General features: G+C 36.3%; 1 protein-coding gene across 1 annotated transcript; it reads left to right on the forward strand.

Annotated features, from left to right (window-relative positions):
• The first annotated feature begins 1,102 nt into the window (after nucleotides 1-1,102).
• Nucleotides 1,103-16,277, forward strand: mmachc (metabolism of cobalamin associated C). Its single transcript, XM_052096176.1, has 4 exons — nucleotides 1,103-1,365; nucleotides 1,625-1,822; nucleotides 1,950-2,102; nucleotides 14,518-16,277. Exons 1-4 carry the CDS (start codon nucleotides 1,276-1,278, stop codon nucleotides 14,857-14,859), a joined length of 783 nt encoding a protein of 260 aa, XP_051952136.1. The 5' UTR covers nucleotides 1,103-1,275; the 3' UTR covers nucleotides 14,860-16,277.
• Nucleotides 16,278-17,892: the final 1,615 nt, after the last annotated feature.

A 17,892-nucleotide genomic window follows, 5' to 3' on the forward strand; every position in this document is an offset into this window, starting at 1 on the left:
TTAGAAGAAACATGATAAAGGCTGAGCATAAATAAAAATAATTTTATCATCTCTACTTTCCTGGTACTTTATTATCAATTTAACACACTCTCTACATCAGGGGTCGGTGTTATTAAAAAAAAAAAAAAAAACAATATTATTAAAAATATCACAGTTTTATTCTATTACATGAATACTTTTAAAGCTAATCAAGTTATTCAGCCAAAAGTAGTGAGTAGTTTTCTCGTTTCCTTGTTGTGTGATTAATAGCCTTTATATGACATAGCCTACTAGACAGTGCTCAATTCAGATACATGTACACTTCAAGTCCAATATTCTGATGCAAATACGATTTTTGTCCCACTGTTTGCTCACCGTAGACCAATCCGATTGCGTTTACATTAATGCATCATCAAGACGGACATTGGTGTAAACTGTATTTGACCATTTAGGCGCGAACTCGCAATAGCGCTCAAATATTAGCCGCCTGTCAATCAAACAGAACACAGCTACAGATGTCAGGAAATAAAAAGTCAATCTTTTATATTTTATCTAGATCAACCGACCAGTGATTTTCTTGCTATCGCGATCAATGTAATGAACACTCCTGTTCTAGATGTAGAACATAGGCTAAGTATAGAAAACAACTAAAAAATGTATCATTGATATCGGTCTCTCTCTCTCTCTCTTTTTTTTTTTTTTCTCCGATAAATATCAAGATTGTTTTATCACCCAGCCCTATTGATAACATTGCCTTAATCTCTCACATCAACCCAATAATCTCAGTGATAGATTTAAAATGATAGTTAAATTACGTTACGTCATAGGCACACTGAATCTTGTAAACAGAAATATGAATTTTAAAAATAATAATTAAATTCATATTTGTATATATAAAATATTAGTTTTGTAGTTAGTTAGATTCGTTAGTAGTTTAAAGAGAAGCCTGGGTTCTGATTTGCACGGGGGTAGACTGAAGTGTCGCATCCCAAGAATTGCAGACTCTTCACCCATGCAGGATGTATAATGTACAGAAGGTGGCGGTAATACTCCAAAGGAGTGAATGGCCATTAAAGAAGAAGAACTACATTTCCCGTAATTCCTTGTAAACACATAACGGAAGTCAAGATTAAAAGACACTGATACGCATCGACTCGTAATATGTCATGCACATCTATTGACAGTAATTTCCATTCAAAATTCACCCTGACTGTGTAGATAAAAAGGAGAGCAAGAAAAGTCGAAGGACTTCGGGAGAGTAGAAGCTCTCAATATCCACGCGTTCCCTTTTCAAATATGGCGACCTCCAGTAAAGACGTGCAGGAATGTATAGAGAGTCTCCGCGAGAGTTTAAAATCGCACGGATTTGAAATTTATCCTTTCAAGGTAATGTGTTTGGCTCAATGAACACAATGAAAAATCATTAACAAGTCTGGACTTAAGGCTTATTAGGATGGGTGTCCTTGTAACGTATAAGAAATGCATTATGAAATGCATAGCTGGTTCTGTTAATAATCGGCCACTCACAATTACCTTTATACAGACATGAGATAGATAAAACAAATATAACTATATGCATTAGATGTAGCCAAAATAGAAGTGTTTGGTAGGCCTATCTATTAAGTAATTTCCATGGTTATTACAGGTTGGATGGTATAATGCAGTGACATCTCAGGCTCATCACGTCTCATATCCAACAGACACTCTGGCAGTAGTGGTCCTGAGCACACCTTCAATGTTTGAGAGGGCATTCCTGCCTTTCTTACAGAGCCAAAGCTGTGAGGGTGTCAGAGACCCTGTAGATCAGTGTGTCAGTCACACAGTCTCATCTTGTGTCTCTCAGGTATATAGTGAGCTGCACAATATCACAATGTGATTTTGCAGATAGCAAGGTTTCTGTCTTGATTCTAGAGCTTCATTCCATTATCCAACCATATTGTCTTAAACTCCTCTCTCTCGTTTCTATTCAGTGTTTTCCAAATCAATCCGTGGATGTAAGTTATGATTATGAGATGCTTCCCAGTAGAAGACCCAAGTTTCTTGCCCAGACAGCAGCCCACGTATCAGGAGCAGCATACTACTACCAGATGTCAGATATTCACAATCCACCATGGGGAGACAAGGTCAGTGGCCAGTACAATGAAATATTTCCACATTGACATGTCTAACATCTGAATTAGCAGTGTTATAAGAGGTGCAAGATCGGAGCAAAAGTTCTTGATTCCGATGTCATTAGTAACTTTAAAGTTAACCCCTTTCACCCTGAAGACATTTTTAATGATTTATTACTTAAATGGCATACCAAAAGTAAGCGCTTATAATTATTTAAAAATACTTTTTTTGTGGGCGATAATAAATACAAAGCAGTACCAAAAAGCATGTTGACTACTTGAACATAAATTTTGCTCTCCTTTCTTTCTGGCCAGCAAATTTCTCAATGACTCTCTGATTAAAGTCAGTCATCTCAGTAACAAGTCTCTTTTCCATGGAGAGCAATGGCAGTGTCTCCTGGGTCATGGTATTTCTGAGAAAAGTTTTTATTCTTTTCAAGGTTGAGAAGCACCTCTCAGGTTCAGCCGTGGTCATGGGTGTGGTAATGAGAACTTTTAGGAGAGTCACAGTTTAGGAAAAGACTTCTTCGAGATTATTCTCCATAAACAGCTGGAATAGGTCCACAGCACCACGGCAGGCTTTGAATTCTTCCTTGCTGTAGATGAGACTGAGCTCTGTCTTCAGCTTGCTTCCACTGAGCATCGGGTACGTTTTCATGGAGCTGCTCAATGCATCTTCAGAAAAGGTATCCTTGTACTCATCAAACCTGTCCCCCTGCAACAAGGTGGCACAGACAAGGTGGTCTGTGAAGGAGAAACGCTGCCTAGTTTGTCCCAGGATCACAGACCTATAGAGATAATTCTATATATATATATATATATATATATATATATATATATATGTGTGTGTGTAAATGTAAGGTAGTAACCTGGAGTAGGCCACTAGTTGTCACAGTTGCAATGACTTTCAAAATAAAAATAGAACCATTTGAGTTTTTGTCCCATACAAGACAGTAGTTTTTGGTGGCTTCATATTTCATTTGATCATTTATTTTTATGTTGCCAATTTATTATTTTTGGGATGCTGTTGTATAATATAAAAATTATGATTTTTGTAAGGATTTATACCAAACAAAAAATGTTTTCTTGAGTCTGTAGAATATGATATGTGGGCAGGACATCTCTGCAGCACAACAATAATGTAAAATGGTATTTAGACTTCTATAACAAACTCACCTCTGCTGCAATCCTTTCACGCTTTTCTGGCCCCGAACGCCCGGCGCCTCTTTATTGGCCGAGAACCATTGCTTTGCTCACCAATGGTATTGGAGAGTTTCCTTTTTTCTTCCAGCGAACGCCTTGTGAAAGGGTTTTTTTGTAAATCAATGACAGAGTTTGGTTTAACTGCTGCCATTATCTCTGCGAAAGTGATCAGCATAGCAAAGTTTTGGCGGAGTCGCCTGCGCACTCGCAGTAGTGGCCAAGAGCGTAAAGTTGAATGACAGGTGACGAGAACCAATCAGATTGGATTAAATAACATGTATCCAATTCTGATTCACCAGGGACGCAGCGACCTGTGCCCGGAGGAGAATCTTTAAGAAACCAGTCAGAGACCAGCTTCAGGTCACATGCTGCCCGAAAATTGAAGGACTCAGATAGACATCCATTTGTCCGGCGTCCCTCGCCCATGAAACCACATGAAACATATTGAAAAACATAGAAAATTGTTAACCGATTAAAGCCAGTTTTTATTAAATGCTGAGGCTCTTACTACCAGCCTGCACATCGTATGAGTAAACTATTTTATTATTTTATTTTTATTTCATTTTTATATCATTTTTGTATTCATGTATATTTCTGGAATTTTGATGGGGGCGGCACCCCAGCGCCCTCTATTGACAAGCCGCCACTGGCTCAGAGACTCATGATACAACACTGCTGACAAAACACAAAATATGAGTGCTGAAAATACACTTTTCAGATATTATTCATGTTTGACATAATACCTTTTAGACTAAGTATGGATAGTCATAAATTTAACTTTCTATCGAGGAAAAAAAGATTTGTTGATGGTTTAAAGCAATTCAAATTTATGTCATATGGAACCATGTTTCCCAAGGTGGACATTTATTTATCAAAGGGTCCAAAAGCACCTCCAATTATTGAACACTAAAACAAGTGAAAACTATGAATGCAAAACAAAAAACAAATATATATATTTTTTAAATTAACAAATGAAAATTATGTAATCTAATTGCCTATTGATAAAATTCAAATCACTTTTGCACCTTATTCCATCACTTGATAAAATTTGAGTTCAGTACCCTCTTGTGCGCAGTCAATGTATGTGCGCTCCTGGTCTGAATTGTCATGAATTGTTCAGATGTGGAATCTACAGCCATGGCCAAAAGTATTGACATAAATTTTGTGTTTCACAAAGTTTTCTGCTTCAGTTGTTGTGGTGTTGATTTACATTGTTTCTAGATTATTCTGCAGCGTGATCAGATGCATTTGAAATAATTGCAAAAAGCTTCACTGGCCAACATTGGGTTCATGTAACTTTATCACATGAACCCAAATCTCACAGTTTTTTGTCCCTGGCACAAAATGACCAGCTAACATCATTTCACTAATCATATCAGCAGCACCTGGGAAGTGTGAACGTGTACTAGTCAGGTGAAATCACTCTATCATTCTGATTGGATTATAAGAGCAGAATGATTGCTATAAAAGGAGGGTAGAAGTGCTTCCAATAATTGTGTTCTTGTTAGCAATGTTACCTCTAAAGAAAGACGTGCAGCCATCATCGCTTTGCATTAAAAAGGCCTGACATGCAAGGAAATTGCTGCAAAGAATATTGCACCTGAAAGAACCATTTACTGGATCATCAATAACTTCAAGGAGAGAGGTTCATCTGCAGTGAAGGTGTCATGATATCCCAGATTGTTCAGCTGGTGCCAGGACTGTCTCATCCTGAGGAGTCAGCTATGGAATCATGTCACCACCAGTGCAGAGCTTGCTCAATATTGGCATCAGGTTTGTGTGAGTGCATCTGCATGCACAGTGAGGCGAAGACTTTTGGACAATGGCCTGGTGTCAAGAAGGGCAGCAAAGAAGCCACTTATCTCCAAGAAAAACATCATGGACAGACTGAAATTCTGCAGGAAGTACAAGGATTGGACAGCAGAAGACTGGTGCAAAGTAATTTTCTCTGATGAAGCCCCCTTCTGACTGTTTGGGACATCTGGAAAATCAATAGTCCGGAGAAGAAAAGGTGAACGCTACCATGAGTCCTGTGTCGTGCCAACAGTGAAGCATCCTGAGACATCCATGTGTGGGGTTGCTTTTCATCCAAGGGAGTGTGCTCTCACACAATTCTGCCAAAAACACTGCCATGAATAAAGAATGGTATCAAAACGTCCTGCAAAAGCAACTTCTCTCAACGACCCAGAAGCAATTTGGTGATGATCTGTGCATTTTCCAGCATGATGGAGCATTATGTCAAAAGGCTGATACGGAGACTGATACGTATCAGCACGTCGTACATGGGCATAGGCGGCTTTTCTGTCATCAATAATATAATAAATTGTTTCTTCAAACGCGTGTCCGTGTGTCTACAGGCAAATTATTGTAATATTAATTTGATGATAATAATAGTCTAATAATACTAATTTAATGCATTAATGGGAAAACAAGCCAAATATCTTCTTGACATGGTCAAAGGCATCAGCTATTGGCGATCACTCTATCATCGATCCCCGAGATCATCGTCTGTTTGCTCAACCCGAATGTGCGTTTCTCTCTATAAATTAACTAAATGTTCAGACAGTCTCCTTGGTGGTTTTTCCGACATTCAGAATCATTACCACTTTTGCCGGTGTTGTGCGTGGTCTTATAAAATTTGTATTTTTAAGACTCATTATTACGATTTAGTATTTCTCTGTAATGTAGAACAATGTTAGCAATGTTACTGTAACCCACCTAAAAAGGGGTTAACCAGTAAATTGTATTTAATTATTATCATTATTTACCCAAATGTTACGTTATGAGAAATGGGGGTTTTATTTTGAAAAATACATTTTATTTTGCGGGAAACCGGAAATAGCGCGCTAAAAATACTTCCGTTGAATAACGCTGTTCAAATCAGATGGAGCGCTGCTTCGGGTTCTCCCACAAGTTGGAAAGAAAACTGAAAAAAAAAGTATGAAAACCTGTCTGTTTTGATGACGGTTAAATATGATTTAGTTCGTTATGTAAACGCTTGTATACTTTGTTTTAGAAGTTGGAGAGCCATCCAGAAAATCGCTTTTATCTGTCCTGGCTTCTCATACTGAAAATCCTCTCTTGGTAAGCTAATGTGTTCAATGATTTTGTATGAAAAAAAACCACGAGGTGGCTATGCTAGCTCCAAGGAGTGATTATTCAAATATTTCTGTTGTATTGAAGGGATATAACATGATAAAATACATTTATTTCATGGTTTAACGAGAAATGTAAACTAGTTGGCGTGCATTACAAAAATATGCCTTTGTGATATTTTACCTTGTGATATATATGTGACTAAAGGTTAAGTTACATACAGGAGAATATAAAATATCATGTTAAGGTCATTAAAGTGGTTAAATAAGCAAATACTGTAATTTGGATAAATGGTTTTCAATTAAAAAACTGTATTTCAATCATTTTGATTCAAAATCTATAAAATCCTATGTAAAAAGGGATTAACAGCAGAGAGAAAAGGTTCATTAGTACAATGTGTTCCTATGATTACATTTCATTGTAACGACATAAGGTTAAAATGGTATATTCTGACTATAATAGTTAAAATAGCTATTGGTTCTTCATGTGAACTATGTTATGATATTTTTGAACAGTAATATATTGTTGTACAACACTTCAAGAACTAGTTATTATCATAGATATTGGACTGAACCTGTTTTATATACAGGTCAGGTCTTTTTTTTCATGAGGCGAGCAGAAGTTCTGGATGATCCAGTCTTCGAATCATACCAAGTGAACCATTGATCCATAGATGGCGAGCCTTCCCAATGAGCCGTGAACCCCCACCACAGCATTCCGGAAGCCTGTGGTAGGATTGTGTCAGTCCACCAAACTGGCACCAACGAGATTGTTCCTTTCGACTATTCCCCTTTGACTAACTGACTCGAACTCTGGATTGAACTCTGGAATTCCTAAGGATGATTTCCAAGGAACCTTTTCAAAAAGGACACTTTATTTTATTATATTCTACATTTATTTTGGGCCATAGCTGGTGTGCACAAAATTGTTGTGAAATGTTGAAATATTTTGTTGAACTAAAAGTTTACACATTTCAATGTTACCTTGGTGTTGCTTGGTTATTACTGTACTTATCAGCTCCTACGAACCTAGGGTGTACATACTCTGAAGTGGGTTACATTACTGATAACAATTTTCTGATGCCCACCAAAATATGTATATAAACAAATCTATATTTAAGTAATGAAATTAATATCATAAACGTGCGACTATATTTAACGCCTACTAGTCAACTAGGAAAATCTTTGGCCCTTGAAATTTAATTTTGGGGTAAACTAAGTTTATTTGCAAGACTATCTAGGCACCTAATGACACCGTAGAACTGTAACTGTTTATAACTCTTTCAAGATGTACAGGCTCACACTTTAAATGGCCAGTGCTTTGTATTTTAGATAATTAAAATATCAACAGATCCAGTAAAAAAATTTAGGCTGAGTGATTGTTTTTACATTTTTACATGCCATTCAAAGACGTGCCATTTTACAACGTAAGAGCAAAATAAAAGTCTAAAAATAACACATTTGTACTTTTTTTAAATATATATATATATATATATATATATATATAAATCTAACTGTCATTTCATGTGCTCTTGGGGGCCCCTGGTGGCCACGGGGGTCCTAAGCAGCTGCTTAGTTTGCTTATGCTTTGGGCTGGCTCTGCTTAAAACACATAAAATTGACAAACCTTTGTGAAAACGCAAGCGAAAGTGATCTCGCCTCGTGCGTTGTCAGAGACATGATGCAGCTCTGCCTTGTGTCACACAAAACAGCTTGCGCTTTGTCAGAGACAACCCTGATACAACATCTGTATCGAAAGTATCGATACTTTAGGATCGATCCGCCCATCCCTACTTTCTTTAGACATATGTTTCATGTTTGTGTGAGAAGTATTCACGGAGTTTCACTTAATTATTGTGACTTGTTTCAGAAAGATGCTCGCGGAGACAGAGACGGCTGAAAGCGCACCCTGTTTATTTTCTTTATTTTACAAAATCACAAGGTTTTGTTGTTATTGCGAGTGTACACAAATAAAAGTAGACCCTTTATAGTTTGTAATGATGTCTTACATTTATCCATATGGCCAAAAATTATGCAGTATTTTAAGTTGTTTCCGCTGTTATGAGGGGAAAATCCAGCAGGACGCGCCGGCGCATGCGTCGACCTCTGACATAATGCCAGAATTCAATATAATGATACCCGTTTTCTTTCTCAACTGTTTATGTTCACTTGAGACATAACAGACTCGCCAAGATATCATGTATTTTGACATTTTGTTGAATGTATTTGTCCGTTCAAATGCTAGAAGCTTCAAAGGCGATCACAACTCGTCTGGGCTCTCTGTGTCACACAGAAAAGCTTGCGAGCACTGAATTGAACCCTATTGTGTGTTCTTGAGCTTGAATGGTTTGAAATCGCTTGAGTGTTGAAATTGGCAAGGTGTATTTGTCCAGTCAAACCTAAGAAGAGACTAAAGAGAACACGCTGTTTGCGTGTGTCTGTTACAATGAGCGCATTCGTTTAGAACGGCGATTAACTAATCTGTACAATAAACTGTGTAAACCATGCAGACACCCGATCAATACGGAGTACTCTCTCATTTGTTTGGGTGTGAGATGATAAAATACAGACTGTGTCTGAGATTTCCTAAGCGCTGAATTGAATCGTTTCATGTGTTCTTGCGCTTGAATGGTGTCAAATCGCTTGAATGTTCTTTGTGTGACACTTGAATCTGTGTCACACAAAACATCGCTCTCGGAGTATGCATATATTTGTCATTTTCAACAGAGGTCATTTCCACCCTCTAGTAGACAGAATTGCTCCAGTAGAGAGAGCATTTTTGCTCAGCCAATGTAAATCTTTTTGTTAAAAATTTTTGATCGTCATTTATATAAAAACCTTTAGTCGGATCAGGTTAAAAAGATATTGCAACCAACTTCGGAACAGTTCCTAGGTCTGTGGTGAGTTTGATGCTTGTAGCATGAAAGCTCTAGCAGGAGTGGCGTTGAATAATTTTAGTCTTAGAAGAATAAAATATAATAATAATAAGAAAGTTTAAATAGTAGAACAATATGTTGGCTTTCTCAAGCCAAGATTGAATTCAATTGTAAAATGATAGGCTTATGTTCAATAATATGGAAATAAACAGTATATTTCATTCTAAAGCAACGTTTTGTATTGTCTTTTTGTCTTAATTTTCTTTTTAATATATATATTTTAAATATAATAATTAATAAATCATTATATTGAATTATTGTTATTTGAGGGGCTTTCTCCACAAAGATTTATGTATTTGATTAATTAATCGGCATACCATGTAATTCATTCATTACAATTTTTAATTGATTGACAGCCCTAACATGATATAAAAATGATGTACTGTTATAAATCACAGATTTGAAAGACATGGCTTTGTGAGAGTTTTCACAGAACTGGAGGTGTCAGAATAAACACCTTGGTAATAGCATGCCATAGACTGACATGGCAGAAGTAGTCAGATTAGTTGTGAAGCATGCCATTGCAAACGCAGCCCATGAAACACGTCACCGTCCTCATGTTGTGAGTCAGGCCAATCGCAAATAAGCTGTGTCCATTTCTCCAGAGCAGCTGCAGCTAAGGTGGCTAGGTGGCTGCTCTCGAATTGCTCTCGCAACACTTGATGGTATATATCACTGTGACACGGTGAAGGCACCATCTCAAGTCGGACAAAATTTTTTAACTGACTGGTCTGCGTAACTCTTCATGAAGTCGAAAACAACTTAAAAGGATAGTTCACCCAAAAATTTTAATTCTGTCTTCATTTACTCACCCTCACGTTGTTCCAACCCTGTATACATTTCTTTGTTCTGCTGAACACAAACGTCCATAGTATTTTTTCATACTATGGAAGTCAATGGTGCCTCATAACTGTTTGGTTACAAACATTCTTCAAAATATCTTCCTTTGTGTTCAGCAGAACAAAGAAATGTGTACAGGTTTGGAACAATTGACGGTGAGTAAACGATGACAGAATTTTCATTTTTGGGTAAACTATCCCTTTAACACTCTCTAGACAGCCAATGAGGACGATGTGTTTCAGTGAATGGATACCAGAGAAACCGTCGCCATAGAGACCATTAGTGATAGCCACCATAGCTTGTTATAACACTGAGTAATATTTCAGGAACTACATATCGTATTATGTCGAGTGTGGGCTTGTTTTAATCTGAGCTGCATGTTGTGATATACAGACTTGTGGATTCCATGACAGTTTGTTTATGCTGTCATTAAAGCAAATGAGAATATATATATATATATATATATATATATATATATATATATACAACATTTTACAAAATTCTGAAATTAAGTTTAATGTTTCAATTCAACTTGTTATTGTACACTTTTAAATGTTAAAATTAGTGATCGACTGATATGTTTTTTTTTTGTAATGGTTGATGCCGACATCCAGAGAGCAGGTAGGCTGATACAATGCCGATATATCACACAATTAAATAGAGTAAATAACAAACATCAAATTGCAACAAAAAAAACTCTTATTTGGCACTATATTTACTACATTTCACACAAAACGAAAAAATAAAATTATATTGTATTTTAAATTGTAGATAGCAGCATTTCTGTTTAGTTATCAAATGTTAGTAATTTATTTGCACATGTGTTAGTAAGAAGGAAATAAGTCCACACAGTAGTCCAGCAACCATGGATGGCATGTGCTCATTAACAATTGCATTTTCTAGAAAAATACCGAATCAAACCAATTGTACATACAGTGCATAGTGAATAAGACATTTACTTATAGCACACGTGACACGCTTTTAACTTGTGCTGCATCCAAGAATGTAGACCGCTGACTTGCTACCTTGCTGCCTAATTAGTTAATGGCTTAACTGACATCTATTTTGAATGAATGGAACTCTTTAAGGAAACTGATCTCCGAACAGTTTGAAAAGCACCTTATTTTCATGCTACCTACAGCCTCCGGAGGCAGCATTTTCCTGGTTTCGGACACAGCCTTGAAGTTGCACTCACGCGCTAGTGCGGATCCAGCACCAGCAAAAGTCTTCTTGCGGTTTAAATGGCCCAGATTGCCTGCTTGGATTGTCACAGGTCAGACCATCATGATTTATGAATCAGAGGAACTTTTGATCCGGATCCTAAAGTTTTTGATTCTGGCTGATAGAATACACATTTCAGAGTAATATATAATATGAGCGCTCGACGGGAAGAAAACACTGGAAATTTGTGTGGTTCGTGAATTACATATGTTTAAACGAGGTATCTGCATATTTGCAAAAAGTATACAAGTTTTATTGATATTTGCATTTTATCATTACAAAATAAAGTTTTTTAATAAAGTTGATTGATAAGTGTTCCACGGGACGCTGGATCTATGAAGTTGTGTGAGGTTGGGTTATTACATCTTTTAAAAAGAGACATCCGCATATTTGCAGACGGTATATTATATTTTATTGATATTTGCCTTTTTTCATTAGATAAGTCAGTTAAAGTTATAGGGTACTGTTGAGGAGAGAGAGTGAGAATGAATCGGGCAACACTAACATTATGAGCTCAAATGTGTCTGCCGCAGGCTCTGATATGCAGACAGTTTAAATGAGACTGTTGCACAATGGTCTATTATTGTAATAAAACGATGGCATGTAACAACAAAATGAATCGTGATTGGACATATACACTTCTCAGTCGCCCTCAAGAAACAAATCAGCCAAATGAGTAAATTGATCGGCTGATAATTAAAGTCATAATATCGGCCGATTTTTCGATCTCTTCGATGTATCCGGTCAACCACTAGATAAAATAATGTATCCTATAACTGCTTAATATGCAGAGAAAACTCTTAATATTAAGCTATTGAGTTTGGGCTGGATCTATCTGTTTGTTTGATTAATGGCAGGGTTTTGTGGTTTCATTTGGTAGCCCTAAAATTTCACACAGGTTCAGGTTACTTTATTTATAGCCTTAGGCAGATTTGGTTTGCAATTGGTGAGTTCATATGTTTGACACGTTTTTTACAAAAACAACACATAAAAAAATATAAAACGACATGGTTTTAAAAAACAATACAAACAGTGCACAACATGATAAAAAGTTCTCCAGATTCCAATAAACATTTTAAAAACAGTATATAAATAGTTAAATAAAATAGATATTCCGTCTAGATCATCATATTAGAAATTATGCTAGGACTTATTCAACTGAGTTATAGCTGCAGGAACAAAGCTGCTTTGTTCTGCATTTTGGAACTATAAAACTTTGTCCAGAAGGAAGAAGCTGAAATTCACTGTGCTAAGGATGGGAGTCATCATTTAATATCGAGCCAGCCACCTCGTGTAACTGTGTGGTATACAGGGATGCTGGGTTAAGCTGTGACTCCCCAATCGGCCAACTAGACAATTTGATTAAAAATAATTCTGTTCTTTAAAGATAGATTTCGAACCACAACACTAAAGAAAATGATCAAATAGATAAATAAAAGCATGATAGAATAAAGTCATCATAGTTTTGACTGTGAAAATGGGACAGTTTCCTTAAGCAAAACAAATGCTGGTGCCCCTTTTTACACACTGCTTCATAATTTGCTTCAAAGTTTAGTTTTGAGTCTATAAATGTCCCAAGATATTTGTAGGATTGTACACATTCCACTGTCTGACCCTTAATGGAGGTGACTTCATGTGTGTGAGCATGTTTTCTTAAATCAATTGGAATGTCTTAAGTCTTTAATAAGTTTAATTAAAGAAAGGATTCCTCACACTAATTAAAGTCGTCAATGACCGGACCATGACTGGTCTCATTGTCCTGAAGTCGACTGACAATAAACGTGTCATCTGCATACTTTAAGATGGTCCTATTCTCCCACCTACTCTGACACATATTTGTGTAGAGAATAAATAATAGGGGTGAAAGCACATATTCTTGTGGGGAGCCAGTGGAAGTGCATATTTGGTCAGACAGATTTCCATTTACCTTCACTCTTTGTGTCCTATTATTTTAAAAGTCAAGTATCCAGCCCACCAGATTGTTACTTATTTCAAATAGTTCTAAAATCCCACTTGCTAAAATATGGGGTTGAATTGTGTAACAATCAGAGGAAATATCAACAAATAGAAGTTTAGCATAAGGCCCATGGTGACTGTAGCATCCTCTACTCCTCTGTGTGGCCTATGGGCAAACTGTATGGGGTCAAGTGCACGCTCCGTTTTCCTTAAGATTTCTGACCTAACTAGTGTTTCAAGGATTTTCGTTCAAATTTATGTCAGAGCTATTGGTCTAAAATCATTGAGTTTTGGTGCAACTTGATTTAGGAACTGGGATTACCACAGCATCCTTCCAAAGCTTAGGTACATGCTGTGCCTGTAAATACTTATTACAAATGTAGTGCAGTACAGGGCTCAGTACTTTTGCACAAGAATTAATTAAACAGCCACAGATGTTATCAGGTCCATGACTCTTATGTACTCTTTCCAAGATGAAGGCCTTTTCCACACCTTTTGGTCTATATTAAAATGCTGATCCTCAAGTTTGTGCCTCTGTTCCTGGATTTCATTATTAAAATCAAGAGTGGCAAAACGATTATAAAAACAATTAAGAGCATTAGCGAGCTCAGTGTTTGAATTGAAACCAGGGTGACTGCTATTCTTTGGATTCCAAAGGCCTGTTATAGTTTCCAGGCTGGACCAAGGTTATTTGCAGACATCTTGTTCTCTAGTTCAGATTTATAATTATGTTTTGCTTTTAAGATTTCTATTTTCAGCTCCTTAATAGCTATATGCAGATCAGAAGATATGCCCTGTTTAAAAATGAGTTTCTTTTTCTGTATGCTAGACTTAACAGATTTTGTCACCCATGGTTTGTTATTAGGGTAAATTTGAACTCATATGAGCATGTTACATCAACAATTTCATCCAAGTCATCGCCGCAGGATTGTTTAAACATATTCCAGTCCGTGCAATCAGAACATTCCTGCAGACAGAGTACTGATTCATCAGTCCACATCTTTACGTCCTTTGTCTGCACTTTCTCTCTCCTTAAATCTTCACTTCAGCTTTAATGAAAAAATTCTACTCAAATTCCAATCAGTATATTGTTTGATATTTGTTTAATTGTAGCATGTTGTATTGTTTGTTGGTTTCATTCAAGACTGCACTTTATTTTCTCCTTATTCCATACAGAAGATGTTTGGAGTGTGTATACACCCCAAACTGGGTGGCTGGTTTGCTATTCGAGCCCTGCTGGTAGTTAAGGATGTGCAAGTGGGAGCAGAACTTCAGCAAAAAGATCCCCCAGACTGTGTGAGCGCACAGAAGGATAGGATAGAGCTGCTGGAGAAATTTAACTTCTGCTGGCAGGACTGGACCTACAGAGACATCGTACCCACAGAGGAGAGTTACTCTCCTCGGCAAAGAGAGTATTTCAACACTCCTCCAGCACAGAGGATGGCGCTGCTCAGACACTGGGGCTTTTTGACAGAGACTGACACTGAAAAACAGTGTTCCATGAAAAAAGAGGGGTGATTAAAGGAATGTTTTAGGTTCAATCAAATTTAAGTTCTATCGAAAGCATTTGTGGCTTAATGTTTATTACAACATAAAATAGTTTAAACAAACTTTCTTATTATTATTTAATTGTGTGTTCGTTAAAGCCACTTTCAAACTCCAAAAAGCACACAGCGACAGCATAAAAGATTTAAGTGCTTCTGAAATCATTCGATCAGTTTTTGGTGAGAACAGACAAAAATGTAACTCCTTATTCACTATAAATCTTGACATGACCAGTCTTAGCTCGTTCATGGGAGAACACTTGCATTTGAGTGCTTTACGTGATGAGGGAATTAACATTTGCTTTAAAATGCACACTGTTTTTAAAAGTATAACCAGACGACTTAAACATAATATGTGTTAACCTGACTCTAGTGTGATGAAATCGCTTACTAACCTTGTAGCAGCCAATAATGTAATAACTACAGTTAATGTAATAACTGCCAATAATGTACAAAAATGTTTATAATTTTTTTATTAACCCAGCCAATAATGTAAGAACTTATTACATTATTGGCAAGTTATTATATGATTGACTTTTATTAAAGTAATGGAAAATGTATTGCGTTATTGGCAGTTATTACATTTATGGTATTTATTTTATTATTGGCTGCTACAAACCTTGATCGTGTAAAGTTATATCCAATATTTATATTTTTTGTTATGAAGATGTAACTGTGGTAATCCCGGTAGCATTATGTCAGCACAATGATACCAAAAAGGGAGGTAATGTACCTTATTTAAGTGCTTTCAACACAATATGAGCAAAATATTTCAGCCTTTAAAACCCTCCAAAAACTGGTCGGTCTTCCATTGTAAGTGCCTTACTCTAATCTTTTTTTTTTTTTAAGAAAATAGGGATGAGTAGAAATTATTTTTTGTGAAAATCAACACTGCAACAAATCCTGTCGATTGAGCCTAACTTGTATTGAGCATGGAACCTTTAAGCAGACGTATGTTTTCCCATTAAAACGTAATTATTTTCCCTCTGAATAATTTTGAATGAATGTATTTAATCTTACCATCGCTCAGATATTGTGAACATGAATGCAATTCTTACTCGGTAGTTCTCTGTACTACAGAAAAAATTTATGAAAGGCTCTTTCAGTCTTTTAATGGTAAGGTTTTAATTCTGTAATATTTTTTAATGCAGAACACATTGGAAAGTCCCCCACACTCTTTATTTAGCCTTGTAATAAATGATTTTTATTCTATAAATTTCAAAGAATTAAAATAATTATAGCACCCACATTCTATTTAAAGTTCCTACAGTCAATGAATATTAATGTTATTTATAAAATGACATTCCATAGTATCAATATGTAGGTAATGTCTGCCAATTCAAATCTTAATTAATCACTCATTATTCTTCTACACTAACTAGATAATATGTGATCATTTATCAGACCACAGATATAGAGGTCAGAGATTATATTTCTTATCTCTAATGCATGTAGGCTACTGTACAGCCGTGGCCAAAAGTATTGGCAGCGACATCAATTTTGTGTTTTGCAAAGTTTGCTGCTTCAGTATTTGTAATTATGTTTTCACATGTTTCTATGGTATACTGGAAAACGATGATAAGCATTTCATAACTTTTAAAGGCTTTTATTGGCAAAAACATTCAATTTATGCAAAGGGTCAATATTTACAGTGTTGACCCTTGTTCTTCATAACCTCTGCAATTCACTCTGGCATGCTGATATCAGCTTCTGGGCAAAATCCTGACTGATGGTGATCCATTCTTGCCATATTAGTGCTCGGAGTTGATCATAATTTGTGGGCTTCTGCTTGTCCACTCGCCTTTTGATGATTGACCACAGGTTCTCTATGGGATTAAGATCCTGCTGCCTGGCCACGGATCCAAAATTTCAATGTAATAATCTCCAAACCACTTCATTATCACTCTTGCCTAGTGACATGGTGCAAAGATGTATCTTTCTGATGCTCAGCCTCCCCTACTCCATCAGAAATTGTACATGGTTCATCTCTAAATTACATTTTTGTTCTGCATTTTAATAGGGACCTTTTACAGATTCCTATTAACAAGCAAGAGATGAGTTACTTTGCCGAATGCTAAGATCATGAACATCTATAATGTCTACAATCTATAGTCAGACACAGGATCTTCAATTAAAACAACATCATTTTATTACGTACCAAGTTGCTGGAGGCCAATGGACCCTACTGTACATGACAACATTACATGACAAGTTTTAATGCCACATCAAATGTGAAAACAACACAATGGACATGTGACTCCTGACATTGTGCATTTTACGGCAGATCTTAAGGGGGAGGCTGTGGCTCAGGTGGTAAAGCAGGTTGTCCACTAATCTCCAGGTTGGTGGTATGATTCCCAGCCCTCACGATTCCACATGGCTTGGGCCAATGGCAGGCTAAACCTTGCACTGCCATGAATGTTTGTGCGAAGGGGGAATGAGACGTAGTGCAGAGCGCATTGAATACCGCTACAGTTAAAAAGGCGCTATATAAGTGCAGATTTTTAATCATGTGTGGCCTACTAAAAAACATTACATTAAATCAATGGAAAATGATGACCAATGAGGGAGATAATACAAATGAAAGAGGGTCTATTAATACAATGAGACCATCAGCAACTGTGGGAAATTAAAGGTGATATGATTCTAAGTTTTTAAAAACCCAAATGGTATTAAAAATAAAGGAATTACATTCAGTTCACATGACATACAGTAAATAAAATGTAAAAAAATTAGCATGCACAGATCATGGTAAATACCATTAAAATTTATCTTAAAATAAAATATATCATAACCCAATAGCCTATTATCATAATATTAACAGAATATGAATGTTAATAATGAAGATCCGTGCAAACAAATAACAACCGTCAACCTATTAAACATTAACGTAGTTGAGAGAGGTCTAATATTAATGTTGAATTAAGCTTTTATATGTATATAAATTATGTATATAATATATATTTATAAAATAGTTTTATACATTTTAAAATTCACGCAATGATTC

Source organism: Xyrauchen texanus, chromosome 28, assembly GCF_025860055.1.
Source record: "Xyrauchen texanus isolate HMW12.3.18 chromosome 28, RBS_HiC_50CHRs, whole genome shotgun sequence".
In the NCBI taxonomy this organism is placed as follows: Eukaryota; Metazoa; Chordata; class Actinopteri; order Cypriniformes; family Catostomidae; genus Xyrauchen; species Xyrauchen texanus.